The 22,148-nt window shown below is 42.5% G+C and overlaps 2 protein-coding genes across 2 annotated transcripts; both read right to left on the bottom strand.

Moving 5' to 3' along the window:
* Positions 1-2,502: 2,502 nt before the first annotated feature.
* On the bottom strand, positions 2,503-4,744 carry CUNH15orf40 (chromosome unknown C15orf40 homolog). Its single transcript, XM_054272818.1, has 4 exons — positions 4,673-4,744; positions 4,467-4,593; positions 3,628-3,755; positions 2,503-2,777 (listed from the first exon to the last, which is right to left on the bottom strand). The coding sequence occupies exons 1-4, from the start codon at positions 4,742-4,744 to the stop codon at positions 2,685-2,687; spliced, it is 420 nt and encodes a 139-aa protein (XP_054128793.1). The 3' UTR covers positions 2,503-2,684.
* A 650-nt stretch (positions 4,745-5,394) lies between these two features.
* On the bottom strand, positions 5,395-16,741 carry BTBD1 (BTB domain containing 1). The gene is made up of 8 exons (XM_054272846.1): positions 16,344-16,741; positions 11,904-12,060; positions 11,556-11,661; positions 9,946-10,143; positions 9,493-9,685; positions 8,879-8,966; positions 7,231-7,377; positions 5,395-6,366 (listed from the first exon to the last, which is right to left on the bottom strand). The coding sequence occupies exons 1-8, from the start codon at positions 16,739-16,741 to the stop codon at positions 6,208-6,210; spliced, it is 1,446 nt and encodes a 481-aa protein (XP_054128821.1). The 3' UTR covers positions 5,395-6,207.
* Between the last annotated feature and the right edge of the window lie 5,407 nt (positions 16,742-22,148).

Below are 22,148 nucleotides of genomic sequence, written 5' to 3'. Positions count from 1 at the left end.
AGTTTTGGCATTGTTTGGACACACAAGTTTCTCAGCTCTTCTCTATCTCTCTTATATACAATGTGTCAGAGTTGAGACAGACACAATACAGAGTATCACCACACAATTTCAGAAAGCTTCAATCTATACAGAGTAACACCTTACCGCCTCAGAAGGCTTCAAGTATCTGCCCAGGCACAGTAACATCCTGCAACTTCAGAAGGCTTCAAGTGTCTGCTCTTGTTCTTTAGCCACACCTTTCATCCCCTCATGTTGATGCCCTGCACCTGTGTGCCCTCTGTTCCTGTGTGGTTGGTCAGTGCCCCTGGGCACTCCATGGCTCAGTGCTGCTCACAGCTGTGCCCACTGGGGATGAGGCTGGGCCAGCCCCACTCCCATCACCACAAACAGGGGACCTACAGCAATGGAGCAGCAGTTCCACCCTCCCAGGCTTCCTAAATCCACAGCCAAGGTATCAGGGATACAATTGATATAGGGATGTACAGCACAAAAACCATTGACATAAGAGACTGTCAGATATGATTCTGGCAACACCCCAGTGTTACTTATACAACCATTCCAAAATAATTTTGGTTACTCACATTACATAAATTGCATATTATCAGGGTTTATTTGCCACACTATCAGGAATTCAAGTTACTTTCATTGATCAGGAAGAACAGATGCAGAATGGCAGCTGAAGGTGTTTAGGAAAGGTGAAGAAGCCAAGCAGAAGCCAGCAAAAACCCAGGCAGATCATGCTGACAAGACAGAGAGGGCATTGAAACACTAAATTGGCTATTTCAGGTAATCATCACTGAAGATCAATGTACTTCAGACTGTATCTGTCCACACAGCTCCTCCCTGTCTGTCTGAAGTCACAGGGAAGTGTAATGAAATACATTATTTGAAAAAACTATATAAGCTTTAAAAAAATTTACAATGGCTGTTGCAGCAGCCAATTCCAAATATAATTTATAAATACAGAATTCCTCAGTCTTTTTATTGCCATTTTCTACTTATCATAAGTAGAAAAGTTCAGGAAATTAAAGGAAAAATCCCCACCAACAAACCACTAACACTTCATCTTGGTTTGCTCAGCCTTAATTTTTCTGCAAGACAAGGCACCCCTCTGCTGGGCAAGAGCAGATCTAGCAGCAGGGAGGGGTGAACCAAAACTGATAGAACAGTAAAATAAAATCAGCCTGTACAGAATGAAAAGATATATAAGGAAAGGGGCTCATGTGTGTACCATTAAACAAACAATTCAGAATTTAGACTTATTTCTCCAGAAAGTAACATTTTTCATAGTATCTTTAAAATTAGTCACCTTGAAGGAACTGCCATCCTGCAAAACACCAGTTCTCTAACTCCAAAAGCAACTGCAATATTTACAATAACAGGACATTGAAAGAGTTCCCTAAAGTGAAAGACTTTTGCCCAAGAAAAAGCTGAATTATGAGCCACGAAGCCTTACTGCATCAATCTGGCAATGCATCAGCATGAATACTTATGTATTCATAACATTGTTTTCCAGGAGAATGTATGATAAACCTTAAGCAAACCTTCAGAATAGTTCATCTTTTTTCCTTTAGCCATTACTTTCTTTTTAACATGACAACCACAGGACAAATACAGGACAATTTCAGACATCAGCAGTGATGCAGAGGAAAAAAAAAGACCTACCAGAATCATGTGTGGTATCACACATCTTTGGGAAATGTCAGGTAAATCCTCCTCTGACCTCTGAAGCATGATAGAGAAGTTCAGCCTTTTTCTCATCAGCCCTGAAACTGGAGTATAGTTGCCCATTTTGTTTCAGACTTCTTGTTTTGTTGTGTTCTACAAATGACTCAGCTCTGTTCTCTAGGGGTTGCACTACTACTCATTTTTAGACCAAGGAAAGATTATAAAAAAAGGCAGTTTCAAAGTAGCATTCTATGAAGACATTTCTAGGAAACAACTCTTTTTTTGTTAAAAACATTAACACAAACCAAAGCTTGATAATACTTTTTGCCCCTTTTATTAAAAACAGTCATTACAGGTGACATACAATTGGCAAAGATACATATGACCAAATCTCTACTTTTAAGGAAATATTTACAGATTATTACAAAGTGACCCCACGTGTGCAATGACCAGGTCCTGTGCTGGTTTTTCACACTGAAATCTTCTGGTTTTCTTTCAGCTGCTCAGGAGATTCTACTTTCAGTTTGTCTGTGTGATCAACAACAGCACACTGGCTTCAAAAGACATTTATTTTAGATATCTATAAGTGCCCACAGTGAAAAGCTCCTCCTGCTGTGAGATATCAGACAGAAGAGTCTCTTTTATGTCTCTGCCATCCAGGTTTGTCCTTTTGTACCACTTCCCACATGGAGAGCTGTCACTCCAAGCCCCTCGCTGTGTTAACCAACATTTGCTCCACTAAAAAAATTTCCTAAACCATTTGTTTAGGGACCAGGAAAGAGGACAAATCTTACCCATAGGAAACCATCCAGAGCAGAAGGAAGTCTGCAGTGACAGTTTTCTAACCAAACCTACAGAAAACCTTCAACTGTACAGCACCTATATTAACAAGGGGAGGGGAAAGAAGTATCTTCCTGTAGTTATTACCCACACTCTCAACAGCATTGCATCAAGTAAGAAAGAATATCAGTCCATGTACCAGGATGCTTTTTCCTATTTCCTGCTCTTGTTTTAGGTCAGCTGGAAGCTTCTTTTTTCAGTTTTTCTAAAATCTCATCTGGTGTCGCTGATACCGAAATCTTCAGCACTTTGTCCCGTGATTTACCCCCCTGGTTTAGACACACACAGAAAAAACTCATCTTTCAGAGAATCACCCTTTAGGGTAAGAAAAGAGTGCAATTCATAAAATGCTGATCAACAAATGAAGCAGTTTGCCCATGATTCAGGAAAAACAAGACTCACATCTTTTTTTCTCTACCTTTTCACAACATTTCCTTGGTCATCTTATCCTTTACTATTAGTCTTTAAAAGACTTCTATAACTACTCCATTAAACCAACAGATAAAAATAAAAAGCACCATTTTTCATTGTGCTCTTGTGCTTATAAACTATAAATGAAAATGGCTGGAAACACTGACTTCAAGTACAATGAATTAATAAAACAAATTATTTATTCAGTGAAATGAATAAAACAAAGAGTTTCTGCTCACCAGTCAAGACATGTAAATTCTAATACAGAGAAACTCTTGAGGCCTAGCTACAACCCAAGTGCTTACATATGCTCTTGCTTATGTGTGACAGTTAAATGTCAGAATCAAATACACAAGTTATTTTAAAAAAAGTGAAAATTTAATAAAATGCACATTCTCTGCAGAACACAAATTCTGTGAACTCATTTGACATGAAAACAAGAGAATCTTGAAGAACGCAGAAAACACGAACTACAGAGATTTGCAAAACATTATCATGATAACCCCTCTGGTTAAAAGATGTCAAGATCAGCCATAGTTCTTCCCACACTAAGTTTGTTCTCAATGAATCATTCCATTAACTCAACTAAACTTTTTAAAGTGTCTTTCAAACTGAACTTGGAATAGCTCCCTGTATTCAAAGTGTAAGTTTCAAAATCTTGAATTTCAACTGCAGTATGGTAAAGCTGAAAGGAAAAAAAGGAAATACCTTCTCTAAAACAACGTCACTCTTCTTCACTTCAAGCACCTTAGCGAGGTAGCGGCACAGCTCTGCATTTGCCTCCCCTTCCGACGGAGGTGCAGCAATAGCTACACCTACTGCCTCAGCCGTCACATCTATAGCAAATAGTTGAAGGATTTTATGCTCAAAATATTCAAAACATCACATCATAGTTTCTTAAAAATGAACGTTTATGCTTTCAAAAGCATTTTGATTTAAAACGGAGTAAATGCATAGATTAGCAGGTGATGGCATTTTCACATTTCATGAATTCCCTTGACTATCGGCCAGTACAATCAAATATAAACTCCTGACAATACAAGCAGTGATTGTGGCCAGTCCTGCCTGGCCCCATGTAACACGACTCAAATCAGGTTACCCCTGCCCAGCCCCAAAAGCCGCTTGTTGAGCCAGTCTGGTCAGAGAGTCAGGCTGTCAGTACATTCCCAGTATATTCCTAAGGGGCCTGGACACTGCCACAGCCCGTGGGTACTGCACACACGGGGGATGTCAAAGCAGTCCCAATGCAGGAGCAAGGCCAGGGCTTTAGAGGGACAACACGTTTTATTAGACCCAACTTTTGTGGTTCTAATAAGACCGCACAGACCCTTGAGACACAAACGGCCTGCACGAAACCACGGATGCCAAACGGAAGGATTTAGGACCAGGATTTACCCCGGGCTCACCGCGCCACCCAGCGCTGTACACAGGGGAGAGCCGAACTCCTCGCTTCAGTTTCCGGGCGGGATTTTGCGCTTTCCCTCCCTCCGCCCCTGTTCCTCAGGGCGCAGCGAGGCAGGGCCCGGTGCCCCGGCCCGCAGACCCACCTGTGACGGCGCTGCAGCGGGCACCGGGCTTGGCGCGCACCGCCACCCTCACGGAGCCGCCGCCCGCCGCCGCCACCGGTCCCGCGGCGGCGCCCGGCTCGGCGGGGCCCTTGGCGGCTGCTTTTCCCTGAAACAGAGGAACAGGCGCGGTCACCGCGGGCACCACCCGCCCCTGCCCCCCTTCCCTCTCCTGGCCCTGCCCGCACCTTCCCGGGCATAGCCCCGCCGCTCCGCACCGGCGCCGCCCGCACCCGCAGGAACCCAGCGAGGCTCGGCATGGCCGGGGCGGCCCTTCCGGCAACCGCGCCGGGCCCGCCCCGAGGCGCCTGCGCGCTCCGCACGGCCCGGCCGGGCCGGCCGTGGGCCCTCAGCGGCTGCTCCGGCACAGCCTCACCCTGCGCCCTCAGCGGCTGCTCCCGGCCGGGCCGGCCCTGTGCCCGCAGCGGCTCCTCCGAGCTCTGCGCCCGCGGCGGCTGCTCTGGCACAACCGAGCTCTGTGCCCTCAGCGGCTGCTCCGGGACAGCCGAGCTCTGTGCCCTCAGCGGCTGCTCCGGGACAGCCTCTCCCTATCTCTCCCACACGGGCCGGCCGAGCCCCGTCTCTGTCCCGGCACAGCCCCGTGTCCGGGGACAGGAGAGCGCTGGCGGAGTGTGCACAGAGCCGGACGTTTGACAGACACTTGTTCTACACACAGCCTTTGGACACCCCAAACCTTCGTGACCTCCCCATTTTCACCCTTAAGAAAGGAAATGTTCTTATTTTTTCTCCTGCATTCTTAAATTTTAGTATGACGTGGGAGAGGGTACAGGTCTTTGTACACCAAGCCATTCTGTTACTACATGGTACATACTGCAAAGACTGCAAAGCACTGAATACTATATACATACAGCATTTGCATCAAATGATTGTATGCAATCTGTAAAACTCCTTGCACACCAATAATCCTTAGATTTATACTCATTTTTTTAGTATTAGACTATCCAGTGATAAAATAACATCATTACAAGTCTCGTATTCTCATTTTCACATTATACATCTTTTATAGGCACATATGTATATATACAGTGGCTATTTGCATAACCAGTTCTATATTCCAAAACAGCCCTTCTGAATTAAGAGAGATTCGGGAAAGATCTGTTTCTTGCTGAATTTGACTTGATATTTATTTCTTCAGTGCTGCTGCAGATGTTCTCTGCAGTGCAAAGTCCATTAATTCTCCATGGCTCTTGGAAAAAGTCAAGATGATGACAACATGAATGCAGCTTTGCTGACGTACTTCAAAAAAATACAGTAGCAATCCATGTCCATAGGGTCAATCCAAGGTCATTTTGGAAAGAAGTGCAAGATGGGACTACAGCAGCAGCTTTACTGTCTTTTAAGGACAGATTGGAGAAAACATACAAGTTGTTCATAACAAGTAAGGATTTTCCAGTTCAAAAAATGAATTTTACTACATGAGAAACAAAGGGGTGAAAACACAAAGTAATTAACCACAAGGTACTACTTAAAACAAACTTTTCAATATACAGAGTACTTATTCCATTAACATTTTGTTTAGAGGAAAAACTAAATTACAATCTACCAATAACGATGCGGAAAAAAATAGCTTTTCTGGTACCCCTCAAACAAATTAGTTTTTCTTTTTACACATTAAAGTAATTTAACAGAATTTTTTTAACTGCTGCCAATAGTGAGCTGAAGTCCACTGAGACACCAACACATTCCAGATCATCATGTGAAACTAAGTATAAAATATTATTTCTGGTATCTGTCCATCTTCTATTGATGTACCATTGTTGTTACCTGGTGAACTATAAAAGACAAAGCATGTTTTGCTAGCAGTAGGAGATTCATGGATCACTTTCTTCAAACCTTTTGTTCCATAGTGGGAATCAGGACCCTGAAAAGCATCACAAGAGATTAGCAACAGAATGGAAGTGGGCAGGACCCAAAAATTGCTGATGGTCAAACAAAACTGACTTGGGCTATTTTAGTAGTATAAAATTTCTGTACCCACATCATATAAATAAAATCACAGGCAACAGAAGCAAGGGCCTATGTCTAAATAACAAAAATATATTTTTCTGACAGCAGACTTAAACCAGTTGATTTTATCCAACTAGTAATGAATACTTTCTAGTATTTCTCCTTATCACACAGGTTGCCTGTATTCTTACTTAGTTCCCTGACTCAGCTGCTTTTTATGTGCAGTATTTTCCAACCCACCAAACTCTGATTTCTGTATAGGAAATTATATTTAGAAGAACATTAAAATTTTTTGAGAAATAAATTTGTCCGCAACACTAAGAGGAGACTTTCTGAGAACAAGTAATTCTTGCTATTATTTCAGCACCAGTATATAAAAAGAGATGAAAAAAGCTGTTTCCTTGAATTTAGCTAGTGGTTAGAATATCCTTGATAAAAGAAATCAAACTTAAATTCTGATAGAGAGCTGCCAGATTATGTTTTCTAGATAGTGCTTTTTTCCCACACAGAACCAGTGACCTCCATTAGAACTATTCTAACTCCTACATCAAGCAAAAAAGTGGGAAGGCACAAAGGATCCACTTATGAATTCCATGCTGTGGCCCAGAAGAGATGTAACAGTCTTACAAATTACAGCAGAGTTCTAACTGCGTCCTTCTTTAGCCCTAAAGTTAAAATAAATGCAAGATTTAGAAGACATTTTCCCATCAGAAGACTGATAAAAGAATAACTCTTGCATCAAAGTAACCCTTTCTTCTGTCCTGTTAGACATTCTTACTTTCAAGGTTGCACAAGCTGTGTAGCAAACTGTGGGCAGGATCTCTATGGGCTCCTTGAACATAACTCTGAAGGTGCTGGCTGTTCCATCACAGCTGAATCCAGTGTCGTTCTGTCCCAGCGTCTGGTTCTTCTCATAATCAATTATCTGGGAAAAAGCAGGAACATTGTAGCTTTATGGATCTTTATGGCATGAGAAAGGCTCTGATTGCATGCACGTGAGAAGGTTACAAGCAAACACTTGCCTACCCCACCCAGCCTAATGCAAGGACAGTGCAACCCCAGCTGGAAGGGAGCTGTGATTTCCTGACAGCCCTGGAGCTGACACAGCAGCTCGGAATGATGGCTCTGGGCACTGCTCCAGCCAGGTGAAAGTCTGTGCTTGGGAGATGGAGAACAGCTCTCACACCTCCAGCTCCTGACCTGCATATACAACATCTAATCCTTAGGTTTGCTGATCTCTGTACACCTTCACAGCCCACATGAGGGAATCTCATTTGCTGCCTGTGGCTAGTTTAGAAAACAAGTTTTTACAGATAATGTCAGCAGTCTATGACACCTTCATAAAAGAAAACAAAAACTTGTGCTGTTATGTTTTATACAATTTATTTCCAATCTTGATTCAGTATAAAAATTTTACTCAGATTTTTTATTTTGCCTTCACACACAATGTTTATTTTGCCTTCAATTTCAGTGGTGAGTAAGAATCACTAGTTCCAGTGTAGTAATAGCACAGGGTAAAACTGTGCCAGTCATGGAATCCTAAGATCTTGCTAAAAAGCTTAGAATCTAAACAAAACTAATCTCTACAAGAAAAATAATTCAAATAGACTGAAATTCCACTCAAAATGGAAAAAAAATATAGTGCTGGATCAATACTCCTAGAAGACAATCCTGACCACAACATGCTGAGGGATCTAACAGGCTACAAGAGTAAGAAATATGATTTTAGTGGTGTCTTCAATTGCCTGCTGGGACAGGGCAAGGGTCACATCAGGACATGAAGCAGGGGGACATTTTTAGATGCTATCACTGGCCACTTCATGAGCCTGCTAACCAATTGCTCAGCAGGAAGAAACGCAACCCTTGATTTGGTACTGAGTGATGAGCAGGATCAGATTCAAAATTTCATAATGGAAACACTATGTAACAGTGTCCATAATGTACTGAGAGTCAACACTCCCACATGAACAACAAAAGCAAATCCCCCACAGCTGTGCTAAACTTCAAAAAGAGAAAAATGAGGAGGCTTGTTCAAAAGAAACTAAAAGGAACAATTACGAAAATCAAATCTCTGTAAGAAGCACACAGGCTACTGAAGAACATAACATTCCCAAGTACAATATCAGTACATATTTCCTATTAGGAAAGGCTTGAGAAAAGAGGAAAAAAGCTGGCTGTTGAGAAACACCTACACTGAAAATGATTGAAGGACAGGAGAATACAGGAGAAAGGGAGCAGAGTTCCACAGTGTTCTTTTGCCTAATCACCCACTTATGCCCACTTGTGACAAAACACAGCTTAGACTCCTGGCCTGTCAATTGCTCCCTCCCAAATACAGACCAAAGCTTCTGCAAGTGCTACAAGTGTAGCTTCCTTTTGCAAGTCCCTACACATGTACAAGCCTATTTAAACATAATATAGTGTACCTGTATATTAACTTGATAATCTGTGGGTCCATGAATAGATCCATATAATCCAAATCCCACTATGGAAATTCTTCTGTTAACTGTGAACCTGATAAGACACAAGAAAGGAATTCAAATAACTCTGGTGAGTGTGTTAGCTTATTTCAAGTAGGAAAAAGACTCCCACTGAAGTGTAGGGAAGTAAACTGAGAATGGCATTGCATTTTTTTTTAAATTGCATTTTTTGTTTAGATTTCAATACTAAGAAAAATGCTTTGCCAGCTTCACAGCTTAAAGCTTTGCTAATTCCTCAAGATATTCAGCATTAATAAACAAAACATAACCAGATTCTTTTCAGTATCTCCAAAATGAAAACAGATCAAGACTTGGTATTTCAAAAAGAAATATACAGATAACACCCAATCATTCTAGAATGCACCCAATCCTCCTGAACCTCATTCTTGTTTTTATCTCATGGGTGTAATAGCTAAAAAAAAATGGAAAAGATCAAATGTGTGCAACAGGGCCAGCATGTCTGCTACTGTATCTTATACCAAAGAGTCAGAGTTGAATGATTTGTTCCCTTTCTCCCCACCCATTTCTGTCTCCCCTCCACAGAGTTTCTGAAGCCCCACCTGATGCGGTCGCTGGTTCCGCTGTAGCCCCAGCGACTCTCCACCTGCTGGAACCTGTTTATGCTGCACTCTTTTCCTCTAAGGCAACACCTGGGTCGGTCAATATAATCAACTTTAGGCTTGGGATTGACAGTAAAGTGCAGAAAGAGATTTACTACTTCCCGATCCGACAAGATTCCAGACTGAGCAGGGCCTGTGAAAACATAAAACTCGTAAAATGATTCGAAGGATTACTCCAGCTGTTGTATTTAAACCACACATATCACAAACTGAAGACAGCAATAACATTTTCCAATGGCCAGAGCATAATCTGCAGAAGGTTTTGCTTTCATTTGTGCATCACAACTGTTATTAGTACAACATTAATAACAGAATTGAGTGTTAAGCATCTAAACACAGTTAAACAGTACTGAGACATGGTCTAACAGCAAGACAAAGAACTCCAGAACTCACCTGCTGCAAACTCTTCAATAGTCATTAGTGGAAAACGGATTAGGGAAAGAGCTCTTCCAAGGACTTTCTGTTTGTTCCCGAATGTCACAGGCAGTTGTTGTCTCTGACATTCTGCTTCTGCCCAGCGAACAACAGCTCCAAAGAGCCGACTTTCTCGAATGCTGAGCGTGTCCCTTTCTAGAACTGCACATAATGTGTCTAGAGAAAAAAAAATTAGCAGCTTCAGGTCAGTTTTCATCCAAGCCAGTAACAGTGCTACACTATGTAAGCTTAAAATACTAATTACACACTAAGAACATCCATAACAAGACTATTAGCTTTGTCTTATTATTATGTGTGTATATGTATTACACATAATTTATCTTACATAAAAAATAATCTCTCAACAACATATAGATGCCAAACTAAAAGTTAATTTTCCTGCTATGAAGACAGGATATGAGCTTTCTTCTTGATTCCTAAGAGTGTAACTAATCTCTATAGTGATAACAAGTATCCTGAAGGATTTTCATTGCTAGGGCAAGATCTAAACTGAAAGCGACCAAACAGTGAATGCACACTACTAAAAAAACAGGTTACTCATGATGACACTAAAAAACCAAGTTACTCACAATGACAGTGTCATATTCTCATCTGGGCAGCCACCTGCCCATCTGGATCAACTACAGCCACAAGCAGCAGTGGTTCACAAAAACCAGTTTAAAGATTCATGTAAGTCATCTTAAGCACTGACATATTTGCTATCCACCAAGCCTGAAGGTGAAACACAAGATCTGAGGCAAGGTACATGTTTAAAAAGCAACTTTTCCTGTATTTATTACTCCTCTGGCCTTCTTTCAATAACAGGTTTGCACAAATTATCATTGAATACAAGTCAAAAAATAAATGGCTTTCTATATTCTGAATCTTCTGTCTTTGGGAATTTTTATCTGCCTTGAATTTAAGTAAGGCATGCTAGCAGTTATAGAAAATAGCATATTGGAAAGTCAAAACAGATTGAGACTTACCAAGACTAAAGATCGCTCAGTCTGAGTACAAACCCTACTGAGCATGAGTTAACAACAGCTTTACAATTTCTTTATGCAGTGAAACACCTTCCTTCAGTCTGAATTTTTCCCACAATCGAGCTGAACTGGAGTAAAACCTTAGATACATACAGTAGCAATGACACTGAGTAAATAAATTTACAACTGCTAGCTTTTGATAAAAGATTAAATAGAGAAACTAGCAGTTCATGTATTCCTTTTTTAAAGCAGATTTCATTAATTGTACCTGATCTGTGCAACTGAATAGATAAATACCATGAGGCAACAGAACAGTGTGATTCCTGTTGCACATGATAAGCAGCTATGGATGCCTCAGGCATGAGGCACAACCCACAGCAAGCGAAAGCTTTGGCTTCAATGAAGTGTGGTGTCCCCACAGTGGGAGCCCTGGGACACCATCACTACTGAAATGGGGACACAGGGCACAGCCCAGCTCAGGAGTGAAGCTGAAGGAAAGCACTGCAGGGGTGGATGGCCAAAAAGGGAAGAGGTGCTTGGGACTCTGCACACTCAGATGGGGGAAGGAACTATCCTGGGGCACTGTCAGACACACAAGTGACTCACCTATGTCGATATCTGTAAAGCCTTCTGCACTTATGGCATCCATGGTGCTTTTGTCTATTGTGTCCAGACAAAGACTAGCAAGCTGAGGTTCATCAAACAAACGAGCCTGGAAAGATAAAGAAATACATCTTAAGCATAAAGCTGACAAACTGATAATCTTAAAAAGCAAGCATTTTACCTCTAGTATAGACGTAAATTGAAATAAGTTGATTTGTCTAAGTACTCTTTGTGTTTATACCTTAAAGAGCACTTAAAATCTCAAAGGAGTACATAATTAAGGAGAATTAGTAATTCCCCTCCAATTGGGAATTCTTCTAGTAAATCAAAACTAAGCTTAAATTTACCTACTTGAGTAAGCAGCATAAAGGCATTATCTGCTCGGAGATGCTTTGTTAGGAAATCCACACAATGTGCTTCCAGGGCAGGGACTGCATACTTTTTAGCAGTGTATAAAGTAGTCATGACTGTTTCTGGACCAATTTGAACTTCATCTGAATAAAGAAACCTATAAATCAATACACAAATACAGATCATAAAAACATATCTTTAGAGGGGCAGCCAAACACAACAGTCTCTTTGCATTTAGAAAACTGGCCAAGGATTTGCACTGTGCAACAGCTGACCTCATGGCATCTTTCTAAATAAAGAAGGTAAGTTAAAAGGTTCAAGAAAGACTATTATGTTAACCTAATGGCACAATTTGTTTTAAATATGTATTACTCCCTAGGACTGATTTGGCTGTACTAGTTATACATAGCTCCCCAACTGTAAACAACAGCTGAGCTCAGAATTACTTAACCCACGAATGCAAGCTCTCAGTTCATCAGGAAAATATCAATGCCCAATCCTCTGTGGCTGTGCTCCTGAAATTCATTTACTGACAGTGCACACTGGCTTCCCCTCCATGAGGGAATAATGTCAAGGACTTAGATTGTGAGAACATCTTGTGTCAAAGTTACCCCTCTGCTGTAATATACAGAGAGGAAAGGGAGTACATTCTAGCACATGACCTTGACCCTTCTGCCACGCTCTGGCTTGTCTTCAGTGCCTGAGGCAAGAGGATTGGTTGAGATTTTAGCATAAGCTGTGAACCAGAATACAGGAGCCTCCACCAATACCAGGGAAAAAACCTGTTTCCTGAGCAGTTGTTGTCTTTTTAAAAATAACTTTTCTTAGAGGTGACATTTAAGATAATTTTAGCAAAATTCCATCAGCCTTTCAGATAACAATCAAGAATAGTCTGTGATTTACAAAAATACATTTGTCCCCAACACACATAGGTAATTAAATATAATAAACCAGGGCATACATACAAATGCAAGAATTCCACAATGAAAACCCTTTTTTTTTTTTTAAGTAGAAGTTTCATACTGAAGTTTCATCAGTTCAATTAGAACTGATTTATGAAAGCTATGAACTATTATTACCTGCTGATGAAAACGATAGGCTGACTTGTTCCTCACACCTGCTGACAAATTTACTTTTAAGAAACAAATATTTCACAGGCACACTTTTACATACTAAATTGACAAGCTCTTCATTGAAACACTAGAACAGTGCATTTCCATTTTGGTTCTAATATTTAAAATAATCAGTTTAAAATACTATAACTTCTGTTGCATGACTTTATAGGAGCTTAGAGTCCAAATCATGTAAAAGTTGATTAACAGGCTGTAAAAAAAGCAGTATTGCCATGCAAACTACAGTTTACATTTTACCTAACAAAAAAACCTAATCCCATATTGGTTTTGGAGCATGATTTTGGTTTTATTCCTTAAGTGAATCCAATCTGAAGCCAATGAAGTGACACACCAGAGGGGCTCATCTGGCTTGTGTTTCACTTTCTGCTGTACCTTCCAAAGGAACAGGGTGCAGTCCTAGGTGTGTCCTCCCTGCACAAATCCCCTGCTCCTGTGTGCCAGGAGCTGTGTCTGTGTTACCTCTCCCCTCTGTGGCATGCCTGAACTAGCACAGCTTTCTGTTTACACCTCTGCTCCTCCTCCACTTAACCCAGTGGCACTGACAATCACTAATTTTATTGGCATCCAGGATGAGGGAATGGGAAGCTGAGGGATGTATGTGCACAGTGGAAGAACATTTTTAGTGACCAGAACAAATTTTCCGAGTGACAAGTCAATCATTCACTCTATATAAGCCTCTCATACATTTTATGCTGTTTTTCTTTACTCTCAGGTTAACACTTCCTTCCCCCCTTGTGTGAACATCCTCTCAGTAGCTGAAATGTTTTCACCATTATAAAAACATACAGGAATTTTTTTTTCAAGTTAGTCTTGATTACTCCTTTATTTACTGCTTGCCAAAATTCTCTGAAAAGATTTTTGGAAGGCAGACTGTTAACTTGTGCCATATCATCACTTTCCTTTATTCTGTGATCAAAGGACAAGTTGGCTTATTGTAAAATGTGAACGAAAATTTTAAAAAAATCTTAGTAAAACCAGCAAAAAGAAACCATAAACTAGAAACCTACTGAGACAACCTGAATTTTCTTGATCATTGCTACTCATTTTGTAGTGAGAAACACACACAAAAGTTGTTTCATTGGGAAATATATTCAGACTTTGTGACTTTGATATTATTTCAGCTCTTAAGGATTTATCTGTCAAATTACTTTTTTTTTCATTAAAAAATATTTTCCTTTAATTCACAAGTAGCATTTACCAGTAGATCCTCATGAAACACATTAACTACAGACATGACTTAACAAACCACAAGTAAATAAAGTGGAAATGTGCTGAGGAACATTAAGTAATTAGTAAATTACACCTAGAAAGTTTTGCATTATTTAAACATTTCCTTTACTTGATGTTCATTTGCTATGTGTATTCAAAGATCCTGACTTAATTTCTAGCCAATATACTTCAAACTGCTATTTTCAAATATTAAAGAAATGGTCTGTGAAATGTAATGACTATTATCTGAGGGAATTACTAATGATAGATAGAAGAGGCCAACAGTGCAAGTTATCATTCCTGCCTCTTTCAGTCAAGGAAAAGACCCCATGGTGCTTCCATCATGGAAGAAGTCGAGCACTGGCGTGTATCATAGAAGTTCTCCCTAGGTATGCTTTTAACAAGGTACTGCAGTGTTCATTTATTTCAATATAAGCTCAGAGAAATATACATAGCATGGGAGAACGTCCTGAAGAGCTGGCACAGACAGCAAAGCTGAGCAGATCCAGCAGGCCAGCAGTGTGGTGACATTCAGACAAGGCAAAGCACAGCGAGCTCCCTGACGCAGCTCCCCTGGCCATCACGCACTGGCAGCCCTGCCAACACAAGTGCTTTTGTCTGCTCCTAACAACATCTCTTCATTCACTCCTCAGTGTTCAAATGCCATCCTCCTTATCTTTACTGAGGACTCTCTTAGAAATCTCTGCTCCTGTGTTTCTCTTTTCATTATTATACTCACTTTTCACTGTCCAGCGTTTTTCCCACATATACAGACAAGAACAAATACATGTGCACTGTAATTTACTTTTAACCTTCAGAACCAATTTGCTTGAAAGACACTTCCCACCACCTCTTGCTCCGCTGCACAAAAAATCCCCAAAGAACACTTCATTTGCTAACAGCAACAGAAAGAGATGGCTGCTCATGGGGTTTTTGTGCACATCACTTGCTTTATCTCCTGTGCCCGTGATTACCTAAGGACAGGTGACCCTTCTAATTATTCCTGTCTCTTAGGCCTCAGCAAAAGAACAAAGTCTTGCCAAGACTTTGGAGTTTCTCCTATCACAAAAAAACCTCTGAGACACTACGTATTTATTTCCAGGAAACAGTATTACTTGTTTCACAAATGTTCATTACAGATAACAGTTTTATATATTTTATGGTTTATATTTTTTGCCTAGCAGAGTGGTTTCTCTGATAGAAACCTTAAGGTTATACAGGTTATTAAGTTATACCGCACCACAGCCCAAGGCACAAATAAACTATTAGCAACTGTTTCTATGAACACAATCAATTTTATTTGTCACTACAGTGAGTAAAGAGAAATGGTAGGTAAACTCATCAGTTTTGTGAGCACGCGAACTAGCAGATCCTACTCTGCCCAGATTAGAAATCACTAGCACACTTTATACTCTTTCTGCTATCACTGCGCTCCCAGGGTCACACTCAGATGGCCTGGCAGTGAAAATCAGCTGGTTACTGCCTTCTGCTGCACGTTCCCTCTCTGCACAAGCATGACTACAATGGGTGTTATTATAGCAAAAAGATGTAACAACTTATTATCATCGCTGACAAAGAAAAGCGAACAGGAAGATGACTAAGACTTCCAAGTAAATATCAAATTTCAAGGTAAGCGTCAAATGAAAAGAAAAGCTTGGTACAACAACCTCTGTCCCTTCTTAGTCACTATTAGAAGACGGCTGAATAGTTGCAACACCAAGGGGACCCACTAATTCCCATCACTTTACTTTAACAAACCAAAACACTGAATCGAAGCGCCCAACCAGACACCCACCGAGTGCTTCCCTACACGTACAGTCAGCTGCCATGGAATTAGGGCACTTCTCTCGGGAAAACAGTGCAGGGTACAGAGCAAGAGGGGACCAAAACACGGTGGAGGGGCGGTGTGACCTTGCATGGAGCCCACAAGGTACTGCCGCGCCTTCCCTGCACCTCCCTGCAGGGACGGGCAGCGGGGACAGGCCGGGCTCTGAGGGGACAGGAGCCGGGAGGGGCCGCGGAGCGAGGAAAGGGCAGCGGCGGCCAAGCGGGGCCGCGGAGCCCCGGCCGTGCGCGGCCGCCCCCGCCCCGCGCTGACCTGAGGAGCGCCAGGAAGGCGGCGGGCTCCACGTCGGGCAGCTCGATCTCGGCCGAGGTGGTGGCCATGCCGCCGTTGAACATCGCGTCGAACACGGCGCTGCCGGCCGCCAGCACGAACCGGTGGGCGGGGATGCGCTGCTGCCCGGGCCCGGGGGGCGCCGCCCCGCCGCCGCCGCCGCCGCGGGCGCTGCCCTTGCCCACCACGAAGTGCACGTCACTGAGGAGCTCGTTGGAGAAGAGGAAGGCGAAGCGCTCCCGCAGCGAGCCCTTGGTGGCCTGCCAGTTGTACAGCGGCTCCCGCTGCAACACCGCGCCGGCCTCGGCGGCGGCGACACCCGCGGCGGTGGCGGGCGGCGTCTCCGCGGGCGCCCCCGGGCCGCCCCCCGCGGCCGCCATCGCCCTCGGGGCCGCGCCGGGCCGGGCCGCGCCGGGCGCTCCGTCAGCGCCGCCCCGGCGTCAGCGCCGCCCCGCCCCGCGCCGCGCACGCGCCGCTGCCCGCGCAGGCCCCGCCGGAGCCGCCGCCCGGCCTGACCCCGGAGGTGCCCTGTGATGTGCCCGGGATGTGCCTCAGGAGGTGTCCGAGATGTGCTCGGAGAGGTGCCCGGGGTGTGCTCGGGGATGTGCCCTAGAGTGTGCCCAGGGTGTGCCCCGGGAGGTGCCCCGGGACTGCGCCGCTCGCCAGGCCCGTCAAGGCGCCCGGGAGCGGCCGTGCCTAGGGAATGCCCTTCCCGAGCCGCGGGCAGGGAGCGAGCGGGCGGGCAGGGCACGGAGCGCCGCGGCAGGCACGGAGCTGATAACGCCAGAGCCGTGGGAGCGAATAAATGGCAGCGATTGTGCTCGGGCACGTGAAATGCAAATTCATTTCCATAACGCCCGCTCCGCTGCGGTAACAGGCAGAACAAGGGCCCCTGACGTATTTTAAATATTTCTGAGGTAAAGTGGAAACATTTTAAGGCACGCACACCTTAGAGTCCTTCTGCACGTAGTGTGTTTGTCGACATTTGGTGTTTTAGCTTCCCAGGGGCCAAAGCAGAGAGACCGCTGTGCCCCCGCAGCGCTGGCACAGCTCAGCGTGCAGGCGGGGGATTACCCGGGCACTGTCCTGCTCAGATTTTAGGAAAAAGAAGGAAAAGGAACGCGAGGTGTTTGCTTTTTCCCGGCCCTGTCAAACCGCTGCAGAGGGGAGGCGATTCCCTTTGCCATCTGCTGGGGCTGTGCTGTAAGCACAGCGGCGATTTGCACGGAGCTGTTTGTCACCGCTCCCGGCTTGTCAGCATTTATGGAAGCGTGTGGCTAAAAGAGGAATAGAACATGTCACCGCTCTGCATTCAGGTTTATAATTAGGACAAAACTGAGACCAAGCAAATGTGGTCCGTTTCGCAGAACAAGTTTTTGAGAGCCTTTAGCGAGATGGAAGCAATTTCAGCAGGGTAAACTATAGTGGGAAAGGGCACCAGAAGATGTAGTGTACCGACCAGAAAGCAGCAGCTAGCTCTGCACAGAGGCTATATTTAAAAATAAAATCATACTGCTGACCTAGAAGAATGAAGGTATCATCTCTGCACTTTTCTTCTCCCAAGGTGGACACAGAAGGGAAGGAAGGGGAGCCCCACATTCCCTTGATAGCTTAGGGACAGAGATGTGAGACACTGACACCTTGGACACAAATGGATAATTTTAATTTAAATGGGAGTATTAATGAGCATTTCTGTCATTGCTGTCTTTTTGCTTTTATTGTTCTGTGCTCACTCACAGGTTAATTTGTCAGCTGAGAGCCAACAGCCGTGACTGCTCTGCTTAGAGAGAATCTTGTTTGCAAAAAGTGTCAGTAACACTCTGGAGGAGGTTAACAGGGCTGGAAGAGGGCTGAGGAAAAAGGGAAAGGTGCACCAGAGAAGTAAAAGGAGGTCAGCTGGGGCAGACAGTGTGTAAGACAGCTTCAGGGATGAGAAATCAGTCATAAGGAGGCAAAGCTCTGCAATGTAGGAAAAGAATGGAAAGACCTGTGTGATGGTCTGAGAAAGAAAATGGACAGAGAAAATGAGGGGAAAGAAACAGAAATAAAACAAAATAAAACAAAATAAAAGTCTTAAAAAAAAAGAAAACCAAACAGGAGAAAAGGAGACAAAGACAAGGGACAAAGTAAAGGAGAAATGTGACCAGGATGTCCATCTGATCTGTTCAGCTAAATGCCAAATGCACTAATTGAAACAGTTTTGAAAGTGAGAACTAAGAAAATATTAAGTAACACATTTCCTTTTGACACTGGGCTTTTCTTCATGTAGACAATGAGCCTCAGACATTTGTTTCACCTTGTAATCTTTGTGCTAGCTTCCTTGAAAAAAAAATCAGCCAGCTTTTCTTTGGCATTCTCAGTGGGTGGATCACAGCCGTTTTTAAATGTGATGTCATGGGATTGTATTTGCCAGTCCAGATCAGAAATAATATACAATGCTTTTCCCAAAAGGGCTGCACATGAATGTCACTAAAATGCAATCCCATTATTTTCTTTCTCAGTGTGTTCAGGTTTGTCTAGGAAATATAGCAGAAATTAGTATAGGATAAAAAAATTATTTATATAAGCAGCTCAAGAAGACATTGTTCTGTTTGATCTCACATATCAAAATGGTTACAAATCAAGGGCTGCAAACAAAAGTTCAACAGTATTATGTTATGTAGCTGTGAAGGTTGTCCTGATCCCTAGCCAGGAAAACAGAATGTCAGGGAGTGTCTGCACTTTTGAGCAGCTAATTTTCAAGATCTCCATAACAGCCTGAGCAAGCCCATGCGGACCTGGTGCCTTTTTTTCTGCAGAAGTTCACGAAGGAAGTGCTCTCCAAGGCTTGAGGCTCCCTCACCTGTGAGCAGGGAGAGAGAGGACACAGAGTGTTTACACGGACTGAGGAGGAAGCAGAGAATGCTGTGATCAAACTGCAGGGATTTCTGAGATGGCTGTGATGCCAGGGATGTCCCAGGGCCACAGGAATGCCTGCCCAGTGGCCCTGGCCTCCCTGCCCTGAAACGGGGCCAGTTCTCTGAGAGCCATGAGAGCCATCAAAAAGCTTTGGGTTACTAAGAGTATTGTTTTCAACCATTTGTTCCTGAAATGATTTAAATTCTCCTCCCTTTCCTTCTTTTCCCCACATGAACTGAGCTTTGTGTGTGCTCCAAGGAGCTGTTTGTTGTTATGATCAGAGTTTCTGAGCTGGCTCATATTTTCACAGTGATTAGCAATTGTTCTCATAAGCAGTGAGCATCCTTTCTCTGCTTCAGGAGGGAAGGGAATAATTCAGAGTAAATCACAGATTTGTTTCTGATTAAGCTTCCTGGCTGGAGCCATTTGATGACATATTTTCCTTTCCATGCTCAATTAAACTCTAAAAATGCCCTACCTCTGATCCACGCCACTGCTGTGAATGACAGACATGCATATTACTGTTCCCATCACTTGAATTATCAGTAGCATTACAGTTGCTCAAATGTGTAATTTTTTGTAACTACAGTTAATAACAACCACAAAAACAATATTGTATCTCTGGGCTTTTTCTTGTGGTTATCTTGTCTCTGGCTTGCATCCCTGTACTGTTGAGGTGTGGGCTCTGCAGATAACAGATCCTGTTTTTGGAGCACAGGATCCACTCAGGCTCAGAGAACTCAGTCTTGGATCTGAGTAATGCTAAGGGCAGGGATTAAGTTTTATTCTTATGTCTTGTAAAGTGACTATTTAATGTTGATTTTAAAAAGCTGTAATAAGAGAAACTAGTATTTTTTTTCTCTGCTATAAATTCACCTGTATTCAAAAACTGACCATAAGAATGCAACATTCTCAGAATTTTTAGAATTCATAAGAATTCTTTCACTGTAATTTCTAAAAGTAATTCTTGTATCTGAGGATTTTATTTCACATTTTCACCTGTGCTGGCTACCTGTCCTGGAGTATTAAGTTAATTATGTGTCTTGTGCCCTCTTATAATGATACTTTTCTCATTCTTAGTGACAGTACTAATGATTTGTACTTTAATTTCTATTACTGTAGAGTAATTATTACTTACAATAAACATTCCTGCTAATTAAAGCATTTCTATGAATTTTTTTCAGAATTGTGGCTTAGAGATGTGTACATCTGATACAAATGTGTCATGGAAGTTTTTGAGGACTCCAGTTTCTCTTTCCTTTCTCATTCAGCAATTTATGCACTTCAAAAACATACAGCAAGGGGCAACAGCAATATTCATCACATCTTTTCTCTGAAAGTAATTACAAAACAAAACAAATTATTTAAGCCATAGAAAATTCTACTCACCACATACCTATTTTACATATAATTTCAAACACTGACATGGCTGGTTCTATGAAAAATGCTATACTTGGACATGTATTTTGACGAATCAAAAACATTCTGCTGCTGCATAGCTGAAGAAGAAAAGGAGAGGAAATTATTTTATTTGTTATGACCATCATGTCTTTATGACTGACCAGTGGCTATTTTGTGAAGCTATTTACCTTTCAATCCCTGCTAAATGTGTTGAGGCACAGCAGTGTTCAAGACAGGATCCTTATTTCCTACACTTCTACCAGAGTATTTAGCTAGCAGCCTAATTTCCACATAATTAATGAGATTCTTACTGAGAAATCACACTTGCCATTTCCAGTTTAAGACAAACAGTACAATTGACATGCTCTCTTTTGATATAATGCCCATTAATTGTACTCTGATGTGTCACTTGTTTGGTGAATAGAGAGGTTGTAACACAAAAATTAGAATAGAGAAGTTGTAGCACAAAAATCAGCTCTGCTTTAGATACTCAGATTTGTAAGTGGAGTGGTCATGGATCACTAATTCCTCTTTGGATTCTTCTTTGGTGCTGTGATTGTTGTTGGTGAATCCCCCCAAATCCTCAGCAGATCATCAGCACATGGACTCCTGCCCCTCATGTGAGCTGCATTTTGTGGCCTCTGATGCACCATGCAGTCTGAGATTTACAGTACAGCATCACTTAATACCTGTTGCACCCTCAGCTCACAAGAAATTAATAAACAGAAGGGGTTGGGCTTTAAAGTTACAGGATGGCAGTTATGTGTGGTCTAAGATGCTCTCTCAGCAAATTAACGCATTAAGAAAAGACCCAAACACAAAGCTTTTAATTCATCTCTTAATTCACCTTTTAATCCACCATCTTATCTGGACTATTGGTTACTGACTCCTCCTGCCTTAAAATCTCACTTGCATACACAGGAAAGTAGAGCCTCCAAAATGGATCAGCTCAGTTCCATAAAAATTGAATGACACAAGTTGTTTTGTAGCAGGATGGCATTTTGTAGCTGGCATCATAATGCAAGGAAGGCTTGCTGCTTGGCAGAGCCCTGTGTGAAGACGAGCAGTGCTTCCAAGTGATATAAATAGTGTCTCTTAATCCTTGCATTGATCTTCATGAGCTTGCTTAAGGTTCAGCTACCTATGTTTGTTTAGATTACTGTGGATTTAAAATTAAGACAACTGTGTTTTAATATAATGTTAAATCTGAAAAGTAGTCATGGTTTAATGGGCAGTTATTAAAGGTAAGAGCTGCTTCTCAGGCTAAAAGTAGACAAAGACCTAATGGCCAGTTAATCTCCTACTTTGTAGCTGACCATTAATAAATTACCTATTTTTGTATTCTCCACAGTATTTTTTTGCTGGCACACTTACAAATGCCTTCTCAGTCCTGACATCAGAACTGATCTGCCGCCATTTGGTACAGGGACTGGAGAGGAACAACTTCCATATGATAAGAAGTGATTAATGTTCTAATCAAGAAGCCAA

The sequence above is a fragment of the Melozone crissalis genome, unplaced genomic scaffold (assembly GCF_028551555.1).
Source record: "Melozone crissalis strain CALT ecotype California unplaced genomic scaffold, PUWL_Pcris_2 ptg000014l_1, whole genome shotgun sequence".
NCBI classification, from domain to species: Eukaryota; Metazoa; Chordata; class Aves; order Passeriformes; family Passerellidae; genus Melozone; species Melozone crissalis.
This window is presented reverse-complemented; position numbering and strand designations above follow the sequence as displayed.